Raw genomic sequence first — 20675 nt, forward strand, 5'->3', positions numbered from 1 at the left:
TCCAAATCGTTAACGCGGCAGGAACATCTCGTCAACAATGTGCAGTGCAGATAGATACTGTCCCAAAGCGTTCACAAGGAAGGACCACCTCGGTAATGGGCCACTCTGGCTCCTAAATTAACCAGGCGATTCTCATCACCGCTTCAACTTGTCCCATGTCGTTCACGCGGCGCGAGCACCTCGTCAACCACGTGCGACAACACACCGGCGAGACGCCCTTCCAGTGCGGATACTGTCCCAAAGCGTTCACCAGGAAGGACCACCTCGGTAATAAACAACTCTGGCTCCTAAACTAACTAGGCGAGGCGCCACACTGCTGCTACTTCTGGTCCAAGTCGTTCGTGCGGCAACACACCGGCGAGACGCCCTTCCAGTGCGGATACTGTCCCAAGGCGTTCACAAGGAAGGACCACCTCGGTAATAAACAAGTCTGGCTCCTAAACTAACTAGCCGAAGCGCCACACTGCTGCTACTTCTGCTCCAAGTCGTTAGTGCGACAACACACCGGCGAGACGCCCTTCCAGTGCGGATACTGTCCCAAGGCGTTCACCAGGAAGGACCACCTCGGTAATAAACAACTCTGGCTCCTAAACTAACTAGGCGAAGCGCCACACTGCTGCTACTTCTACACCAAGTCATTAACGCGGCGGTCAACTATGTGTAGTGCGGATACTGTCCTAAGGCGTTCACCAAGAAGGACCACCTCGGTAATAAACAACTCTGGCTCCTAAACTAACTAGGCCAGGAGCTAAGCCGTTGCAACTTCTGCTCCAAGTCGTTCACGAGGCGCGAGCACTACGTCAACCACGTGCGACAACACACCGGCGAGACGCCCTTCCAGTGCGGATACTGTCCCAAGGCGTTCACCAGGAAGGACCACCTCGGTAATGCGTCATTCTGGCTCCCAAACTAAATAGGCGAGGCGGTCGGATGTCGCAGCAACTTTGGCTCCCAAGTCAACATCCGGAACGTCTCATCAACTATGTGCAGTGCAGAAACTGTTCCAAAGCGTTCACAAGGAAGGACCACCTCGGTTATAAACAACTCTGGCTCCCAAACTAACTAGGCGAGGGGCCACACTGCTGCTACTTTTGCTCCAAGTCGTTAACGCGGCAGGAACAACTCATCAACTATGTGCAGTGCAGATACTGTTCCAAAGCGTTCACAAGGAAGGACCACCTCGGTAATGCGCCACTCTGGCTCCTAAACTAACCAGGCGAATGAGAATCACAGCTGCAAATTGTCCCAAGACGTTCACGTGGCGCAAGCACCTCGTCAACTATGTGCAGTGCAGATACTTTTCCAAGGCGTTAACCAGGAAAGACCACCTCGGTAATGCGCCACTCTGGCTCCCAAAGAAACTAGGTGACAATAATAGTCTGTCGACTTGTCTATGCTAGAAGTCACACACGTGCAGTGCCGATATGTTGACTTAGGGCTCTGGTAGAATTTACGAGGAGAAGCATAATGTGTCATTTTTTTGTTTCGTTCGTTTCGTTCGTTTTCAGCCAAATGACGTCCACTGCTGGACAAAGGCCTCCCCCAAGGTTTTCCACAATGAACGGTCCTGCGCTGCCCGCATCCAGGCTCTTCCCGCGACCTTCACCAGATCGTCGGTCCACCTAGTAGGAGGCCTGCCCACGCTACGTCTTCCAGCCCGTGGTCGCCACTCGAGAACTTTCCTGCCCCAACGGCCATCGTCTCTACGAGCTATGTGCCCCGCCCACTGCCACTTGATTTTAGCAATTCTGCGAGCTATGTCGGTTACTTTGGTTCTCCTGCGGATCTCCTCATTTCTGATTCGATCACGCAGGGAAACTCCGAGCATAGCCCGCTCCATCGCCCTTTGGGTGACCTTGAGCCTTCTTATGAGGCCCATAGTAAGCGACCACGTCTCAGCTCCGTATACCATCACTGGCAACACACATTGGTCGAATACTTTCGACTTGAGACACTGCGGTATTTCGGACGTGAGTATATGGCGAAGCTTCCCGAACGCTGCCCATCCGAGTTGGATTCGACGATTGACCTCTTTCTCGAAGTTGGATCTACCTAACTGGACTGTTTGTCCCAGGTATACATAATTGTCAACAACTTCGAGTGTAGAGTCTCCAACCTTCAGAGGAGTGGGTGCAACACGGACATTAGACATGATTTTGTCTTGTCCATTTTTATCCATTTTTTTGTATAAATATTAAATGGTTCGATAATATTTTGTTACATAGAATCGTTGCTAGAAATAATGAAGCAGCTGAGGAAATATTTCATTTTATCTAAACAAAATCTATTATTTCAGTAAATCACGTACGGCAACACACGGGTGAATCTCCGCACAAGTGTTCGTTCTGCACCAAGTCGTTCACCCGCAAGGAACATCTGACGAACCACGTGCGACAACACACGGGTGAATCCCCGCACCGATGCTCGTATTGCTCCAAATCGTTCACAAGAAAAGAACACTTGACAAACCATATCAGGTAAGGTTTCATTTGTTTCAACTAAAGTTTTGACTGTCGATTCGTTTTTGTTATTTTGACATTGTTTTTATTTTATTATACGGAACAAAAAAAAACAAATCATGATTATGCTGATAATTTACTTCGAAATATTTAGAAACATCAATGAGTACTGTATCATATTCTCAAGTTCAATATTTTCAATATAAAACTTTTTGTAAATTACTATTTATAAACAATGCTGTGCTACAAGGTTCCTGTATTTTATACGGTTATTCCTAAATACTGACCGTCTTTAGATTCATTTATAGTACCTCGAAGCATGTCTCCCGATATAGTTTTGCATGTTAGCGTCATTACTGCTCTCTGGAAGGTAGGTAAGGTAACTTTTTCCTTAACAATTTATGGGTTGTTAAACCAGACGGCATTTGTGTGATGTTTCCCTGACCAACAGTAGCACAGCATTGTGCATTCCGATTTGTGGTCGCAGTTCCACGTACCAATTCCGTCCCCGGTCACATTGTAGCAGAACTTAGTGTTAAGAAGATAGATTAACGGGCCTTTCACTCGATTATACATGAATACCAAAATTACGACCGCGTTGTGTTATCGATATCAAGATACAGTTTTTGCGTTTGTTTTGTAAAGACTAAACTTACTAGGCAAGTGTGTACCACCCTATATGGCATTTTCGCTTGATGTTGTGTCAGATTGCGCTCAAATACCTGCCTGTAGTTAGTCGTGAAAGAGTGAAAGCGCGCGCTATCTTCGCGCATTGTAACAATAATACAAATCGGAATGTACTCTGTTGCGCAGACAGCACACGGGAGAAACGCCACACAAGTGCACGTTCTGCCCGCGCTCGTTCACGCGCAAGGAGCATTTGAACAACCACGTGCGACAACACACCGGGGAACTGCCCTTCAACTGCACCTACTGCACCAAGAGCTTCACGAGGAAGGAGCACCTCGTCAGCCACACCCGGTACGTGCAGCGTAGCTTAGCGACAGGCGCTGACGTCACACGCGCTTGTGAACTACGAAATCGTTATCCACTAGACTAGAGGCAGCCTTAGGCTGAGCGGCTGCCTCGTCCCGAGCGACTCAGTATGGCTCGGCTTGAGGGTTGGGGCGAAGAAATTTCCTCAGATTGAGGCATCGTCCCTACTTGCTCTGCCTCGCAACGAGGCAGCCGCTCGGTCCGAGGCTGCACCAAGAGCTTCACGAGGAAGGAGCACCTCGTCAGCCACACCCGGTACGTGCAGCGTAGCTTAGCCACAGGCGACCCGTGGGCTGGCCGTGATGACGTCACACGCGCTCGTGCCTGCGCAAGGAGCATTTGAACAACCACGTGCGACAACACACCGGGGAACTGCCCTTCAACTGCACCTACTGCACCAAGAGCTTCACGAGGAAGGAGCACCTCGTCAGCCACACCCGGTACGTGCAGCGTAGCTTAGCGACAGGCGATGACGTCACACGCGCTTGTGAACTACGAAATCGTTATCCACTAGACTAGAGGCAGCCTTAGGCTGAGCGGCTGCCTCGTCCCGAGCGACTCAGTATGGCTCGGCTTGAGGGTTGGGGCGAAGAAATTTCCTCAGATTGAGGCATCGTCCCTACTTGCTCTGCCTCGCAACGAGGCAGCCGCTCGGTCCGAGGCTGCACCAAGAGCTTCACGAGGAAGGAGCACCTCGTCAGCCACACCCGGTACGTGCAGCGTAGCTTAGCCACAGGCGACCCGTGGGCTGGCCGTGATGACGTCACACGCGCTCGTGCCTGCGCAAGGAGCATTTGAACAACCACGTGCGACAACACACCGGGGAACTGCCCTTCAACTGCACCTACTGCACCAAGAGCTTCACGAGGAAGGAGCACCTCGTCAGCCACACCCGGTACGTGCAGCGTAGCTTAGCGACAGGGGATGACGTCACACGCGCTCGTTCACGCGCAAGGAGCATTTGAACAACCACGTGCGACAACACACCGGGGAACTGCCCTTCAACTGCACCTACTGCACCAAGAGCTTCACGAGGAAGGAGCACCTCGTCAGCCACACCCGGTACGTGCAGCGTAGCTTAGCCACAGGCGACCCGTGGGCTGGCCGTGATGACGTCACACGCGCTCGTGCCTGCGCAAGGAGCATTTGAACAACCACGTGCGACAACACACCGGGGAACTGCCCTTCAACTGCACCTACTGCACCAAGAGCTTCACGAGGAAGGAGCACCTCGTCAGCCACACCCGGTACGTGCAGCGTAGCTTAGCCACAGGCGACCCGTGGGCTGGCCGTGATGACGTCACACGCGCTCGTGCCTGCGCAAGGAGCATTTGAACAACCACGTGCGACAACACACCGGGGAACTGCCCTTCAACTGCACCTACTGCACCAAGAGCTTCACGAGGAAGGAGCACCTCGTCAGCCACACCCGGTACGTGCAGCGTAGCTTAGCCACAGGCCACCCGTGGGCAGGCCGTGATGACGTCACACGCGCTCGTGCCTGCGCAAGGAGCATTTGAACAACCACGTACGACAACACACCGGGGAACTGCCGTTCAACTGCACCTACTGCACCAAGAGCTTCACGAGGAAGGAGCACCTCGTCAGCCACACCCGGTACGTGCAGCGTAGCTTAGCCACAGGCCACCCGTGGGCTGGCCGTGATGACGTCACACGCGCTCGTGCCTGCGCAAGGAGCATTTGAACAACCACGTGCGACAACACACCGGGGAACTGCCCTTCAACTGCACCTACTGCACCAAGAGCTGCACGAGGAAGGAGCACCTCGTCAGCCACACCCGGTACGTGCAGCGTAGCTTAGCCACAGGCGACCCGTGGGCTGGCCGTGATGACGTCACACGCGCTCGTGCCATCGCAAGGAGCATTTGAACAACCACGTGCGACAACACACCGGGGAACTGCCCTTCAACTGCACCTACTGCACCAAGAGCTTCACGAGGAAGGAGCACCTCGTCAGCCACACCCGGTACGTGCAGCGTAGCTTAGCCACAGGCCACCCGTGGGCTGGCCGTGATGACGTCACACGCGCTCGTGCCTGCGCAAGGAGCATTTGAACAACCACGTGCGACAACACACCGGGGAACTGCCCTTCAACTGCACCTACTGCACCAAGAGCTGCACGAGGAAGGAGCACCTCGTCAGCCACACCCGGTACGTGCAGCGTAGCTTAGCCACAGGCCACCCGTGGGCTGGCCGTGATGACGTCACACGCGCTCGTGCCTGCGCAAGGAGCATTTGAACAACCACGTGCGACAACACACCGGGGAACTGCCCTTCAACTGCACCTACTGCACCAAGAGCTTCACGAGGAAGGAGCACCTCGTCAGCCACACCCGGTACGTGCAGCGTAGCTTAGCGACAGGCGCTGACGTCACACGCGCTCGTGAACAACGTTATCGTTATCCACTAGCTAGAGGCAGCCTTGGGCTGAGCGGCTGCCTCCTGCCAAGTGACACAATATGGCTCGGCTCGCGGCGACGAATGTGCCTCAGGACGCGGCGTGCCTCAGATTGAGGCATCGTCCCCACTTGCTCTGCCTCGCGACGAATAACGTCACATTCTTTAAGCTCATCTTAAGGCCTGTCGCAGAGCAGATATAATTTCGTACAGTGGCCCTAAGCTACCTATCCTTATCACTCGCGCGTAATTATATTGCTGTCGCACTCGCACACACTGCGGCTGCCCTTCGCAGAGATCTTAAACCTTTACGCATGTCGATACGAGCGTTTTCGTGTGCACGTATTTTGTAGGAACTTGCTAAAATGTTTATAACATCTAGCAGTAGGTTAAAAGGTCAATGAACGAAATTCTATCTGCTCGGCGAACGTACTTTTTTGGCCGCTGAAATTGCAGTAGCCGTGTACGATTACATGCTATAATTTCGTTCATAGTAGAAGTTTACGGGTAGGTCCTTATAAAATCTTGCACATTTCATACTTACGAGTTATGTTCTTCCTACAGACAACACACGGGCGAGACACCCTTCAAATGCGCCTACTGCACCAAGTCGTTCTCGAGAAAGGAACATCTCACCAACCACGTGCATCAACACACCGGCGAAACTCCACATAAGTGTGCTTTTTGCACCAAGACATTCTCCAGGAAAGAGCATTTGACCAACCATGTCAGGTTAGTGGAACCTCGTTAATTGTTTTAAACTTTCATGGTCACTAACAATAATTATTATTGACGGGATTGCTACCATGTACCTTAACTCGGAAACTTGAGATTAAGGTGCATGGTAGTAAATTATGTCTGGTTTCATGAATCATATGTATCACCACTTGAGTTTCTTTCGCCATTTCTTCTCAGCATCAGCTCATATATTGTCCCGAAGTGATGGTAGGTAGGTACGCCGGGTCTGTTTCACCACTTGTGATAGTATTTATCCTTTCTTGTTGACGATCACCTTGTATTTAGTCTTGCCTTTGCATTTGCTGTATCTAACTAAAAAAGAGCCTGACAAAGGTGACCGAGTTTCTTCCGCCATTTCTTCTCGGCACCAGCCCATATTTTGTCCGAAGCAAGGCAAGCTATATGATATTTGGGACGTGTATAAGCGCCTTAAAAAGGGTCTACTGAATAAACTATTTAAATTTGGGCACACAGTTTGATAAAGTCCCTGATAGCCTTATTTGGATTAGGAACTTATCGGCCAGATAAAGGTGTAACTTTTGATTTCACAGGTCTCAGATAGAGATATCTGACAGATGAAATTACCGGTAATCTTTGTTCATTATGTCCGATTTCCAAATTATAGCCTTTGAGCCTGTTTTACTATGCGCTGATAAAGGATAGGATTAGAAACTTACCTGTCAGAAAAACTACTGTTTCATTGATATCAGACCAAGTCACCGGTAATCAGCAGTCTATACTTGTTAAAATGTCAGTTACCTATCTGAAACTTTATCAGGAACAGGTAAAACTGGCCCTAAGTCGCCGAGATGATTGAACACTTCAAAATAAACACATCTTTATTTTAAATTGAAATCAATGTTATCTTCAAATAAATAATGATTGCAAATGTACTAAAAAGCGTCTATAAATCTAGCGCTTAACTCTAGTCAGTGTCTGTGGTATGGAAGCGGCACGGGATGGTGTTTTGTTACGTCAAATATCAGCAACATTTCATATTTGCATGCTCTGTCACGTCATAATATGTCAAAATCACCCCTCCTGTGCCGCTTCCAAACCTCACACACTGTCTTAGTTTATATCTCTCAACGATTTGTAATTTGAATATTTGAAGTAAATATACAGTTACATTAGAGCAGTAAAATCAAGCCTTTTGTTTGATGGTCACCCTGTATATCTTTTAAATCTAATAATATATTTTACATGAATAATTGAACACAATAAGATATTCCATTTCCTCGCGCATCGTCACCCTGCAAAACATCTTACCAATGTCCATGCACTTTCAGAATCCACACGGGTGAGTCGCCCCACCGCTGCGAGTTTTGTCAAAAGACGTTCACCCGTAAAGAGCACCTGACGAACCATTTGAAACAACACACGGGCGACAAACCACACCCCTGCAAAATCTGCTCCAAACTGTTCTCTAAGAAGGAGCTCGTCATGCATATGAGGTCAGTACTGAAATCATAGCCTAGACGGACTGTATTCGTGCGAGTAATATAGTATTTCAGCAGTTTGGTCAGTAGGTTTCCAACCAACGTTTAGTCCTAAACAATTACGGCTGAAAGTTTAATATCTTGTCAATTTAATCTCACAGTACCATGCTTTACTGTCTTGCTTTGCTATAATAACCGGATAGTATGAATATTATGGAACCTACCTATTTACGAATACTTCTTTGAACATACGTATTATAACAGGCCTTTACAACGGTACGAAGTATAGTTTTCTTAAACTCTGATAGCCTTTCCAAGTAAGAGACAAAATGAATCGGGGAGTTGTGTAGAGGCTTGGGGGGCGATTTGTAATTTCATCTACTGAGCGAGCTCTCAACTTCAAATGGAAGCATTAAAAATAATTTATCCTCAAAGTGGGCAGTTGACAATATAAATAATAATAAATCTTTGGACAATTTCACACAGCGCCAGCTAGCCCCAAAGTAAGCAACTTAATGCTTGTGTTATGTGTGCTAGCTTAACGGATATACTACTTATAAGTATACTTTTTTTTTAAATACATAAATATTATACATAGTTACACCCAGACCCGTCACAGAAATTAAAATTCATCATTTCAATTTCTGCCCGGCCGGGAATCGAACCCGGGACCTCTCGGCATAGTAGTCCGTTCTGAACCACTACACCAAACGGCCGACATATAATATAAGTTTGGGAACCCCTGAGCTATGATGTAATGCTAAACAATTCAATTCCCTCAGATCGCATAGCTGCGGCGACCGACCCTTCAGTTGTGGTGAATGCGGCAAGACGTTCCCGCTAAAAGGCAACCTGATATTCCACGAGCGGTCGCACAAGGCCGCCGGCGTGCGCCAGTATCGATGCGACGTGTGCTCTAAGGACTTCTTATGTAAAGGTGAGATAATATTTATTTATTAAGACCAATAAGACATATACACTATTTTAGAAAATATTATACATGGTCAAGTTATTAGACATAGGTGCGAGACAGGTCTGTTCGAACAAATAAAACTGTGAAAGTGTTTTCAATAATGTTGTCCATTCATGATCTCAAGGGCTGCGTTAACTTTGACCTAACACAAAACGCATCCAGTGTGACACATCCTAACATTATTCTAACGACAGGATAGCGTTAACATGCTCTTCATGGCTCAAGTTCAAGTATGCAATGCACAAGAATACTTCAAGTAAATACATTCATACTAAACATAACTTTAGTTTTAAAAACTAGAAAAAAAGATGTTTTGTCCTAATTAATCTGTTTAATGTAACCAACTTAAAAAAATTAAGTTCTCAGTTTGACCAGTAAGTGTGTCCGCGATATCTCGCTTTAGGCTGAACCGATTTCATCGCGATTTGTTTCGTTATAATTTGTTTATTCTAATCACAATAAACTATTTTCAGGACATCTGGTGGCGCATAGACGAACGCACACGGACGCGACGGAAGGCGGCAGCGCCGAGGCGTCCGTCGAGGGCGACGAGTGCAGCACCGATTGCACCAAGTGCGAGAAGATGGAGACCGAACGGCCGGAGAGAAAGCATGAAATTAGGTAAATATTCGTTCGTTTCAGCTAAATGACGTCCACTGCTGGATAAAGGTCTCCCCCAAGGATTTCCATAACGACCGGTCCTACGCTGCCCGCATCCAGGCTCTTCCGCGACTTTCATCAGATCGTCGGTCCACCTAGTGGGAGGCCTGGCCTGCGAAATATTATAACACAACAATATTAAAACGTAAAATTATTTAAAAAAGTTGATTAATGGTCTAGCGCTTCTGAGGTATAAGAGCGGCACGGGAGGGTGATTTTGTGACAGTCAAACGTCAGTGAGACTTCAGATTTGTATAGTTCCAAAATACTGAACTGTCCTATGCATGACATTGACAGCGGGGCGCCACCGTCAATACCGGATTGCTGGTTCCGATTTTTGCCATGTTGGAAACCATATAGTTGAACGATGGTAGCGCCCCCCTGTCATTGAGTTTGGTGGGACAGTTCAGCGTGGGTCATCTATACTCAACGTCAAATAAATCGCACCTTCCGCGACGTGAACTTTAAAGATTTTCTTCTGATATAATCATGGTGCCCCAACAATATTGGTGTTATTTGAAAGCCCAATAAATATCCTTAAAGAAAAACACATTTAATTTCTTAATAAATGATTAACATATACCATAAATGTGACTTGAAAAATGACCTCACTTTGGGCTCACCTGTGGGATCAATAAGACCAATTTTTATGGTTATAAAACCAAATAATGACCTCACGTGTCCTCTTTAACAGATGGATAGCGATTAATCCCAACTTAACAGTTTTATAGCCATAAAAGTTGGCTCAAGCGTAACTACCTATTTTTTGAAGAAGTGACTCTGGATCCTTCTAAAGAGACATTTTTGGGGTAAAAGCCTTTCCTTTAATGAAATTAAGCTTAGAACTAGGCTTTCAAATAGTACCAATGTTGGTGGGAAGTGAGGATGCATACTTTTGAAAAGTGCTTGTTGCGGGAGGTGCGATTTATTTGATGCCGAGTGTATATCGCTGTCACGTCATAATATGTCAATGTCACCCCTCCCGTGCCGCGTCCATACCTCAGGCACTGACTGAGCTATAAAACTTAAAACATGCAACAGTCACTATATTGTTTACCTTGTTTCATTTCAGATTGAGTACAGAAAATAGGCCAGCAGACACAAATGTCACTCAAAGTGAAACTAATGTAGCTGTGATGCAACTAACAAGTCAGGTGAGTTATCATTAGTATCAGATATTTGCTATATTGTAAGAATGAATAAATCGTATGCTAATAGGTATCTATCAAATAATTGCAATGCATCAAAACTTGAGTATTATTAACATTTCAATTTTCAAAGCAGCAAGTCCGAGCGGCCTCAGCGGCTAACAACACGACCGTCGCGGGCGCAACCTTCACACACTCCGCGCCGCAGCACCATACTGGCGCGTCGATAGCGCACCACCCGGTCACGGTCAACTACTAGCACATCCCAATAGCGCTCCATCCCTCGGCTGGGGTGGACGCGCCTGATGCAGCCGGTGGCTACACTGTGTTGTAGTGAAGATGGAACCAGTGAGCCTATGCTGTGATAATCTGCGCGTTAGGGTTAGGGGGCGTCCATAAATTACGTGAGACTTTTAGGGGGGGGAGGGGGTCAACGAAAACCTCACTAAATCTCACGTGGGGGAGAGGGGGGGTCTCGGAAAATATCACGTAATTTTTCCCACAAGAAATAAAGTAAAATTGCCAGAAAACTGGGTTATTGAAGTAAAAAAAAATGTTTTTTTTATGATAATAATGACAATTTATTCTAAACCGTCTAATCAAATTAAACTAAAAATGCCTCCATCTGCATTTGTGAACACTAAAGATGCATAATAAATGTCGAAATTAAGAAAATTCGAAATTAAAAAAAACACGTCATAGGCATCGCTATTGCGTAAAAAATTGGCCAAGTAGGGTTCCGTAGTTGTCTGTCGTTACCACAATATATTTCAGAAGCAAGCAATTACTTCATCTAAAGTCACTATTCATATTTTCTTCTAAGGAATTTTTACTGGTTAAGAAATTTTATAATACATGAATCAAATGACTATTACTTTTAAACTAAGTAATGTATCTTAACCGTTATAGTTTTCCTTGAAAAAATTCATCCCCACTTTACATGCAGGGGAGCTACCCTAGAATAATTTTTTTTCAAAATTTTATTTTACTGTTTTGTCGTCGTGATTAATATACATACCTTCACAAAATTACAGCTCCCCAGTGCCAATAGTTTCCAACAAAAACCTCGGACAGACAGACGGAAATATCCAAACTATAAGGGTTCCTTATCAGGACTACGGAACCCTAAAAAATGACATTACATACGTATGAAAATATTGTGTATTCGTAGTTAAAGTAACCAATAGTCAAATTTGACAGATGTCAAATGACAAGTGGTTAAATAACAGAAAAAAATGTTTTTATAACAATGTTTAACTTGACTTAAAGTAAATTTTTTAACTATTAGTTTACATTTTATTAATATTTAACCATTAGTAGCAAAATTTAACAATTAGTTATTTTAACTATGAATCAAAAAACTGGTCCTAGGTTAAAGCAATTGCTTGTCTTACTAAACGACGGGAAGCTACGGAACCCGCACTGCGCGTGGCACGACGACACTGGGTTACTGATTTTTTCATATAAATCTAATAGAATCGAAGCATAGACATTGCAAAATAGGCATTTTATTAAATATCACGTGAGATTGGGGGGGTGGGGGAGGGGGTCAGGCAAAATCTCACCAAATCTCACCAAGGGGGGCGGGGGGGTTGAAAAATGGCCAAAATTGTCTCACGTAATTTATGGACGCCCCCTTACTACACACAAGAAACATTGCCGTCAAACTACTGGCACATCACAAGCAATATTTTTCGCAAAACAAAAACAAAGAAATTATAATACATAAATACAGTGAAGCCGAGCGGCCTTTTTGCTGAACATTCGTCTACATTAAATCTATTTAACGCCCGGCTGTGCCGATTTACTCACGTAATGGTGTAGTAACCCTCACGCACTCCTAAACCGCAGTGCATAGTGTGAATACCCTACTGTACATAAACCATACCGCAGTATACAGTGTGAACGCGTAAATAATCTAATCTTGTAGACATAGTGAGACGCGTGAGTGCCGTGGCTGTGATTACTGTGTGAACACAACATCGTGCTTCACACAAACTGAAATTGAAAACACTCATTATCATGACTAAGACCTTGCAAGTAATGCTAAGACTGTGATTGTGGATACCATCACGCTACCGAACTTGAAGCTGCCGTTTGATTATACCAAGCTTATAAAGGAGCTGTGTTTTTCTCACATTTGCCATATTTTTTTATTGTGGAAATTCCATATTAGCCAAATTTCAATTATGGTGGTGATTTAGTTTTTGCCTGGGTAAAAATTTAATAGGAAAGTTAACTTATTGACGGACTGATTAGCCTTGAACAGAATGAATACCACAAATTATCATGGTCTCTTCCTGTTATTTATTTTTTGATCAAGAAAATGACTGGCCAAATACTGTTTTGGGACTGTGTAAGATGATGAATGCTATCTACAACATTACTGCGATTTTTAAATAATCCAGATAATTTCTTCTGTGTTATTTTTTTAAGTTCAAGACAAATGTAATAAGTTGATAGCATTGATCAACCATTTTTTAATAAAGTGTGATATAAACACTAGGTTTTACCTGATATCTTGGAGCAAATGATATCTTGGCAGTGGTTTTATTTAGAGACAGGCAGTAGTTATGTATGTACGGTTACAAGCACATCAAATTATCAAGCAATAGATTTTTGTGACAAAGTAGCACCTTTTGCTAATACATATTTACATTAAATATTATAAAGTGTAACTAGATGTGCTGTCATTTGTACTTGGTAAATTAAAACACTGTTTTTAATTAATAAAACACCAGCACTACCTAATTTCCCACATACACCGCATGCCCCTGATTTTGAGTTAATAATGGCCAGTAAATAATGCCTACTCGATAAACATCACTGAAGGAAGATTGCTTATGCCTAAGATATGTGCATTCTTTTTAAATCTTTTTTACATATTTTCTCATAGAAAACGACCTATTGTCGCCCTCTTAAAAATAGTTTTATTTATAAAGAAAGTTCTATTTTATTTATTATTTATGGCAAATAAATTGTCTGTTTTATTTACCCTTTAAAAATGTTTGCCTTTATTCATGACGTGTTCATGTAAATAGTCTACAAATGTTATTTGTAATTTCCATTAGACATGTCAAAACATTAATGTGCATTAAACAAGTTGATAGAAATCGTTTTACGCTTACCAATTAACTACAAAATATCCATTTAAATTAGTTTTTAATGTTAATAAAAAAAGGAATAGCATAGAGGTTACCAGATAACTCTTATTTTGATTTTAACCATGTAAATAATAATCTAATGTAGCTTTATTTAATACAAACATTTGGATTTTTAGACATCTTTACGCTGTATTCATTTTCCATTTAGAATTTTGTTTTTTTGTATTGTATGGGTGTAAAATTTAAAAAAATACATTCCTTCTTCATGAAACTTCAATTTCTTTCGTTGTGAAGTAATTAAATCATGAATGTTTTTCTAAGATTGAAAGGGGCTATGACATGAATGTGGTATAAGTTCCTTTACAATTTATTGTGCTACATGATTTTACTTAAATTTTGCACATTTAGAAACTTTTACAATAATTGGATTAAGTTTCTTCTTTATTATTAACCATGTTAATGGGACCACTTTAAGGAAAGTTTTCTTTAGTATCGACATAAATGATCCTTGCAGTTTCCCCATTAGGTTTTATTTACATAATATTGTGTTTATGATTGTTGGGCAATAAAAATCTCCTTATTATTGTTCCACAGCTATTAGTACGGTCCAGCTTAGATAAATTGAATTAATAATATTCTTTGCCATGATTGTACAGTACAAGTGTGATAAATCTTTCATTAATTATTATTAAAGAAATGTATAAAGTTGAGAGCTGGTGGGTGTATTGCTTAGCTTAGCGAAACCACCAGGTGCGTGAAGTGGTGTTGTAATCACTTCCGTGGTTATTATAACACAGCTTGTAAAACTATATTAATATAGCTTGTATTTACTTGTACAGAAATAGCTGTAACCTATTAGTTTTACCTTGTAGCAAACTTAAGACTAATAAAATTATATCATATTACTTATTATTATTATGTTAACAATGTCTGGATTGTGGTTAAAATGTTACAGGACAAAAACGGGATTAAAACGATTCTGAATCGTCTGGTTGTAGTAAGATTTTTCTAAGGTGCGATGAATCATTGAGATAACTTATTATGTCAGCCAAAAGGTAAATTATCTTCAATGGTGCCACGCTGATTTATATTTTATAGGAAGTCTAAATCTCTAGATACAATAGTGTACTAAAAGCTAATTTATGTTCAGTAATTTGATATGAATGAGATTAAAAAATGGAGAAAATTTCTTTGTTTTATTCCTCCAAGTACCTGATTAAGCATATTCACCAACTAAACTAATAGGGAACTAATTAATAGCACCTATAAGCAATAAATAGTACCTACCTATTAAGTAACTAGATTCAAGAGCTTCCTTTTTGCTCAAAATAGTCCTACTAATAATAATTCGCAAGTTTGTATGGACGTCTGGATTGAAATTTGTTACTCTGTCACGCAGAACTTACTAAATGGATTTTGATGAAACTGAGTATGATTGGATGCGTTTGGCGGAAAATAGTAATTTGCGCTTTTTACGGCCGAATACTGAAACACTACTCAAATCTTTCACTCAGCTGACGGGCTCCTAAATTTAAGTATCCTTCAATTTTAAATGGTATTCTCAAACACCACTCAAAGGATTTGAAGCCGTGATCAGCTAAGCAGCTCTCAAATGTTTACCTACTGGCAACATTTACCAAAAAAAGTATGTTTTCATTTACACAAATGATAACTTTACGTTTTTTATCCATTACACGCAGCATCGTTTGGTTATGTATTGTCTTTTATGGAAATATACTCAATCAACTTAACATAGAACAGTTTATTTTTAGTTTCTATTATACATAATTCTCGTTTTATTATATAAAATAATTAACGCTTGCATTTTTATTTAATTAAAAAATAATTTTAAAGGTGAAACTTTTTATTGTTGAAATCTATTAAGTGGCGATCGTGGACCGAAACGTAACCACAATTGACATTTATCATTGTTGACAGAGCATCAAATTGACAAATCAACAACTCTTGGAAATGCTGCGATGTCCCCATATTATTATTCCTCAGAAGTAGGCGTGTTTATGTAAAGCGATTTCATAGCAGCTATTTTGGTTGTTACTTTGTGCTCTATACGATGCACAGTTGGCTGTTCGATGTGGAAGATATCACCTAGTACACACGTTCATAACTTCCCGTTGCGTAGAACCGTAGGGTTATAATAAGTATTTGGTCCACTGGTTGTATGGCGTTTGGTGAGGGGTTTCAAAGAGCTTCCAAATTATGAATCCAGAAACAACACCGTTTCTTTTGAGACGCGGAACCTCGCTCGGAATTGCATGTCATTATAATAATATTTTTCAATAGCGTTCAGCCTTATTGCGTTCCTGCGATTAGATCTAGGTATTTCCTCGAGGCTCGAAAGAAATGATAACGATGACACAGACATTATTTACCACTATTTAGGTCGATTTAGGTATAAGAATAGGATTTAAGATACCGCGCAAGCACTCTCAAATTTAACGGCTGCTCAAGACGATTTGACAGTTGTTTGAGTAATGCTTAGCGTTGAATGGCGTTTCAGTATTCGAAAATTCATTTAAGTGGCGTTTGAGTGCAACTTACTTTGAGAGGTGCTTAAAAATTGAGAACTGCTCAGATATTGTTTTGAGTATGCGAAATGTAAGTTTAGGAGCTGCTTAACTATTTGAGAAGCCGTCAAATATTTAAATGGCGTTTCAGTATTCGGCCGTTAGCAAATTGATCGCAAAGCGGTAAGCTTTAATTTATAACAGTCTGTGACAAGCTAAATTTCACGCAGTTGGAGCCGTGGGCGAAAGCTAGTTAAAAATAAAGGCATAGCGCATAACTGAGTGGGTACATACCTACTCAATTTATTATGCACTATGCCTGTATCATTCATTCCATTATTTAGCTAAAGAATAAAGACTACTACTAAACTCGCTTTAAGAGCCATTTTACATTTTCGTGCGAAATTCTAAGATTTTGGAAGCATGAATTACTATCTTAAGCAACACCCAGAGATTATTTAATAACTGCGAAAGATAGGTCAATCCTTGGTGTTGACCATTAATGAAACGGATTTGCTAAAATTCTTTTGCTTAATTCACAGTGCCTCATCTCCCACAACCATTTTACGGAAAAATTGCCGCAGACTCATTTTCAAAGTCCTGTATCTATTATTTATGCTCATATAAAAAGCTTAAAAATATATAGTAATCATCGGACATATATTCTTGTAGTCCATTAATGAAATAGATTCTTGAATTTCATTACCATTATTGAGTAAAATCTAAAAATAATTTGGCAAATTTGAAGATTAACGTCACATTTTGATCGTGGTTTTTGGTTTAAAAAAACAGCAATAACTGCAATAAAAGTATCCCAAAATAAAGAATATTCATTGTAGAATTGATTTCTACAGTTATTGTTTAAATATTAGTAACCACTTTGTCAAAATATTGATGTGAATATCAGTATAAATTACAATGCGCAAGCCGACATCGATTAGTATGGCGCGAGCGCCCGTCAAGGCAGGACCTGTGTCATTTTTCCCGCCGTGACGTTTACGTGCGTTCGTGTCGTAAAGCGGTGATTTGTACGGCGACCAAATACATTTGATACTATGCCGAGAGGCTGTTTCGAGTCGGCCGGCCGAGCAGAAATTGAAATGATGAATTTTAATTTCTTTGACGGATCTGGGTGTAACTATGTATAATATGTAGGTACCATGTATTTAATTTAATAAATAAATTATAAAAAAGTATATCCATTATGCTAGCACCCTTAACACAAGCATATTGGTTGCCTACTTTTGGACTAGATGGCGCTATGAAATTGTTCAAAGATTTGTTTATTTATTTATCCGCTTTGAGTTTTGTTTCGTGAAGAAAAAAAAGAAGCGTTTTGTTTCGAGAGGGAAGCTTTGTTGTTAAATCTATAGTAATAAAAGAGGAAAGATTTGATTGTTTGTTTGGAGGCAATAGCTCCGAAAAAAAATTCTTTCACGATTTAGAATCCTATTTTTTTTTCTATGTAGGCTATAAAATATTTTCAAAAACTATATTATAGTACAAAATCTTTGATAAAATTCGACGTTTAATAAATAAATTAGATAACATGTTAAATCTTTTTTTTCAGTACGATTTTAGTACTTGTTTTTCAGAAATTCTACGATTTAAGTAAACTTCTAGTGTTTATATGTTATGCATAATTTATTAACTTCTAAAATATACATAAATATCCTATTGATAGATGACGTGCTTCGTATTTTATTAAAATTATTACCTGACTATGTTAAAAAGGTGTGGAATGTTATTTTGGAGATAACTTGGTTCCATAGAAATATAGAGAGATGCTAAGTAATGCGCTGAGTTCGAAACTCAGTGTCGTATTAGAAATTTACACACACAAAGAAATCAAATTATGTGCTCATTATCCACTGCGGTATCAGTATTCAACGTTCGAATAATATTTAGTACTATGCAAGCAATATAAACTGTTTACATAATGACGTCGCTACTGTCATCATTGCTTTCACAAGCAATATGTTCCAATTTGTCCCTTGTCACATTTCCCTTTAGTTTCTGTGATCTGTGCTTGTTTCTAAGTTGATATCAATGAAATATTCCTTAGTACTTTTGATTTAAATTTTTTTTGACACGTGTTTGAAAAATCAAGGTCAGATTACAATAAAATAACAAGTGAAAACGTAACATTGCATTGCAACTCGCAATTTCGCAATATTGATGAGGAGATTCCATTGGAAAGTCTGTATATTCATTCCTAGGATTCCCCCCCTAACACCATCAAATTCAAGAGAATTCAAGAGAGTGCAGTTTCCCATCTCATGCTTAGGGACCACGGTTTAAAATAGTGTGGTTGCATAGAGCCTGCAACGGGCAACCGCGTGCGCAGCTGCTCATACTAATTTTTGATAAAAAGCAAGTGTTGGCGCCCTCACGAGTTTTAGCGGAGTTCCATATGGTAGCGGGAGTAGACTTAATGGAAATCTATGCTTCTCCGACGACCAGTTATATGTGGCATATATACTCCAGAGTATGCGCACACAATAGCCTGGTGATTTTAGCAACTGACGGAAAAACAAAAAAACATTGTTTACAAAGAAATCTGCGGCAGGTGTAGTGTTTTAATTTTGTTTTAGAAAGATCTCATAATTTTGTAAGTATTCAAATATTTAAACATAATAATTTGTAGATTTTATATCAAAAAATATAATCATTTATTTTAACAAAATTAATTTTCTTAGAATATTTTAATTCTATTAGAACCATTTTCCACTTCATCGCAGAAGAAGTCGCGGGCAAAAAGCTAGTACGAAATATGTAGTATTGCCCGCGACTTCACCCGCTTGAAATTTAGTTTGTCACAGATCGTCATAAATTATAGCCTAACATTGTTATTCTGGTCGACGCCAGGGATGGATGAGCGTCGCTGTCGCTGGCGACAGGGTCTTCTGGTTCAGGGTTCATGGCGTAGGTCTCAGGCAAAATGAAATCCACTCGTATAAATTAACCCATTCCTCCCCACTGTCCTATTTTTAGGACACCATATCGACACCTTCAGGTTCAATTGTCGTATAAACCATTTTGGCCAAATCGAGTTATATATACCATTTTAATTAGAATTTTTTTCTCTATCGAGCTGTATATTCGAAATATTGAAATTCGCTAAAAAAATGTTTATACGCCCCAAAAAACTGTAGCGTAAAAGATAAATAAATACCTTATAAACAGTGTAAAAACCGAACGCTTGTTTTTGGTATTTTTGCTAAGATGTATCAACCATACATTTTTTTAAGCCAGGACGTAAAACTTTCTCGTAATTGAAAATGGTTTTTACGCCTAAAGACATGGCGTTTTATGTCCAGATTCAACGTCGTAAGTCCACGTATTCAATATGGTAATTATCTGTTTCATAGTCATATTCATTTATTTATTGCATCACATATGTATGTATGTACAGTAAGTAAGTTTTTCTTATTTATAAAGTTAAAGAAAGTTGATTGTTTCTACTTTTAAAGATAATAACTAGATATACAGTGTGAGTCACGTTAAAGTGTACATATGAAAATAGATGAAACTAGACCTATTTTTATCGACAAAAAAGAGGTCAAAAAATTTTTGCGATTTTTTTTAAATTTTTTATAGAATTTTTTTTCTTCCAATTACTTATTGTAAAGAAAACGTAATAACTTTTAAACTAAGCGGTATATCCTGATAAAATAAAAACAGTAATAATGCTAAATAACAGGCGATACTAAAAAAATACATAAAATACACAAAAAAGGCCAACAAATAACAAAAAATTTAACTTTTTGAAAAAAATCTGCTTTAAAATTCGTGTTTTTTTGGTTATTTGATAAATTTCTCCAAAAAATGCCCCTATAACCGGTGGTTTTTATTACTTTGTATTATTCTCTATCGTATTACCTTCGTAAAACCAAAAATCGCATGTCTCTATCCCTATCACAACGTTTGCAATGATCGTTTGAACTAAGCCTCTCCGGGCGCGCCATTCAAAGCTTCGTTATCAACGAAACTGAAAATGGCTCTCGATTTGTAATTTTGATAAAGACAAGTTAGATTTCAAATAAAAACAAAAGATTTCGAAGAAAAATAAGCATTTTAGTTAAAATTAAAATTGTCTCTACCTGTAGCGGAGAATAATGTTGTGGCAGGCCTTTGTTCAAACGTTCATAGCAAATGTTGTGATAGGGATAGAGACATGCGATTTTTGGTTTTACAAAGATAATACGATAGAGA

At 40.9% G+C, this 20675-nt stretch overlaps 1 protein-coding gene across 1 annotated transcript; it reads left to right on the plus strand.

Moving 5' to 3' along the window:
- Positions 1 to 155: 155 nt before the first annotated feature.
- Positions 156 to 11210, plus strand: LOC135074842 (zinc finger protein OZF-like). Its single transcript, XM_063969224.1, has 10 exons — positions 156 to 267; positions 451 to 567; positions 741 to 884; positions 2297 to 2477; positions 6438 to 6605; positions 7901 to 8065; positions 8833 to 8987; positions 9497 to 9644; positions 10756 to 10837; positions 10965 to 11210. Exons 1-10 carry the CDS (start codon positions 156 to 158, stop codon positions 11088 to 11090), a joined length of 1398 nt encoding a protein of 465 aa, XP_063825294.1. The 3' UTR covers positions 11091 to 11210.
- Positions 11211 to 20675: the final 9465 nt, after the last annotated feature.

Source organism: Ostrinia nubilalis, chromosome 9 (assembly GCF_963855985.1).
Source record: "Ostrinia nubilalis chromosome 9, ilOstNubi1.1, whole genome shotgun sequence".
In the NCBI taxonomy this organism is placed as follows: domain Eukaryota; kingdom Metazoa; phylum Arthropoda; class Insecta; order Lepidoptera; family Crambidae; genus Ostrinia; species Ostrinia nubilalis.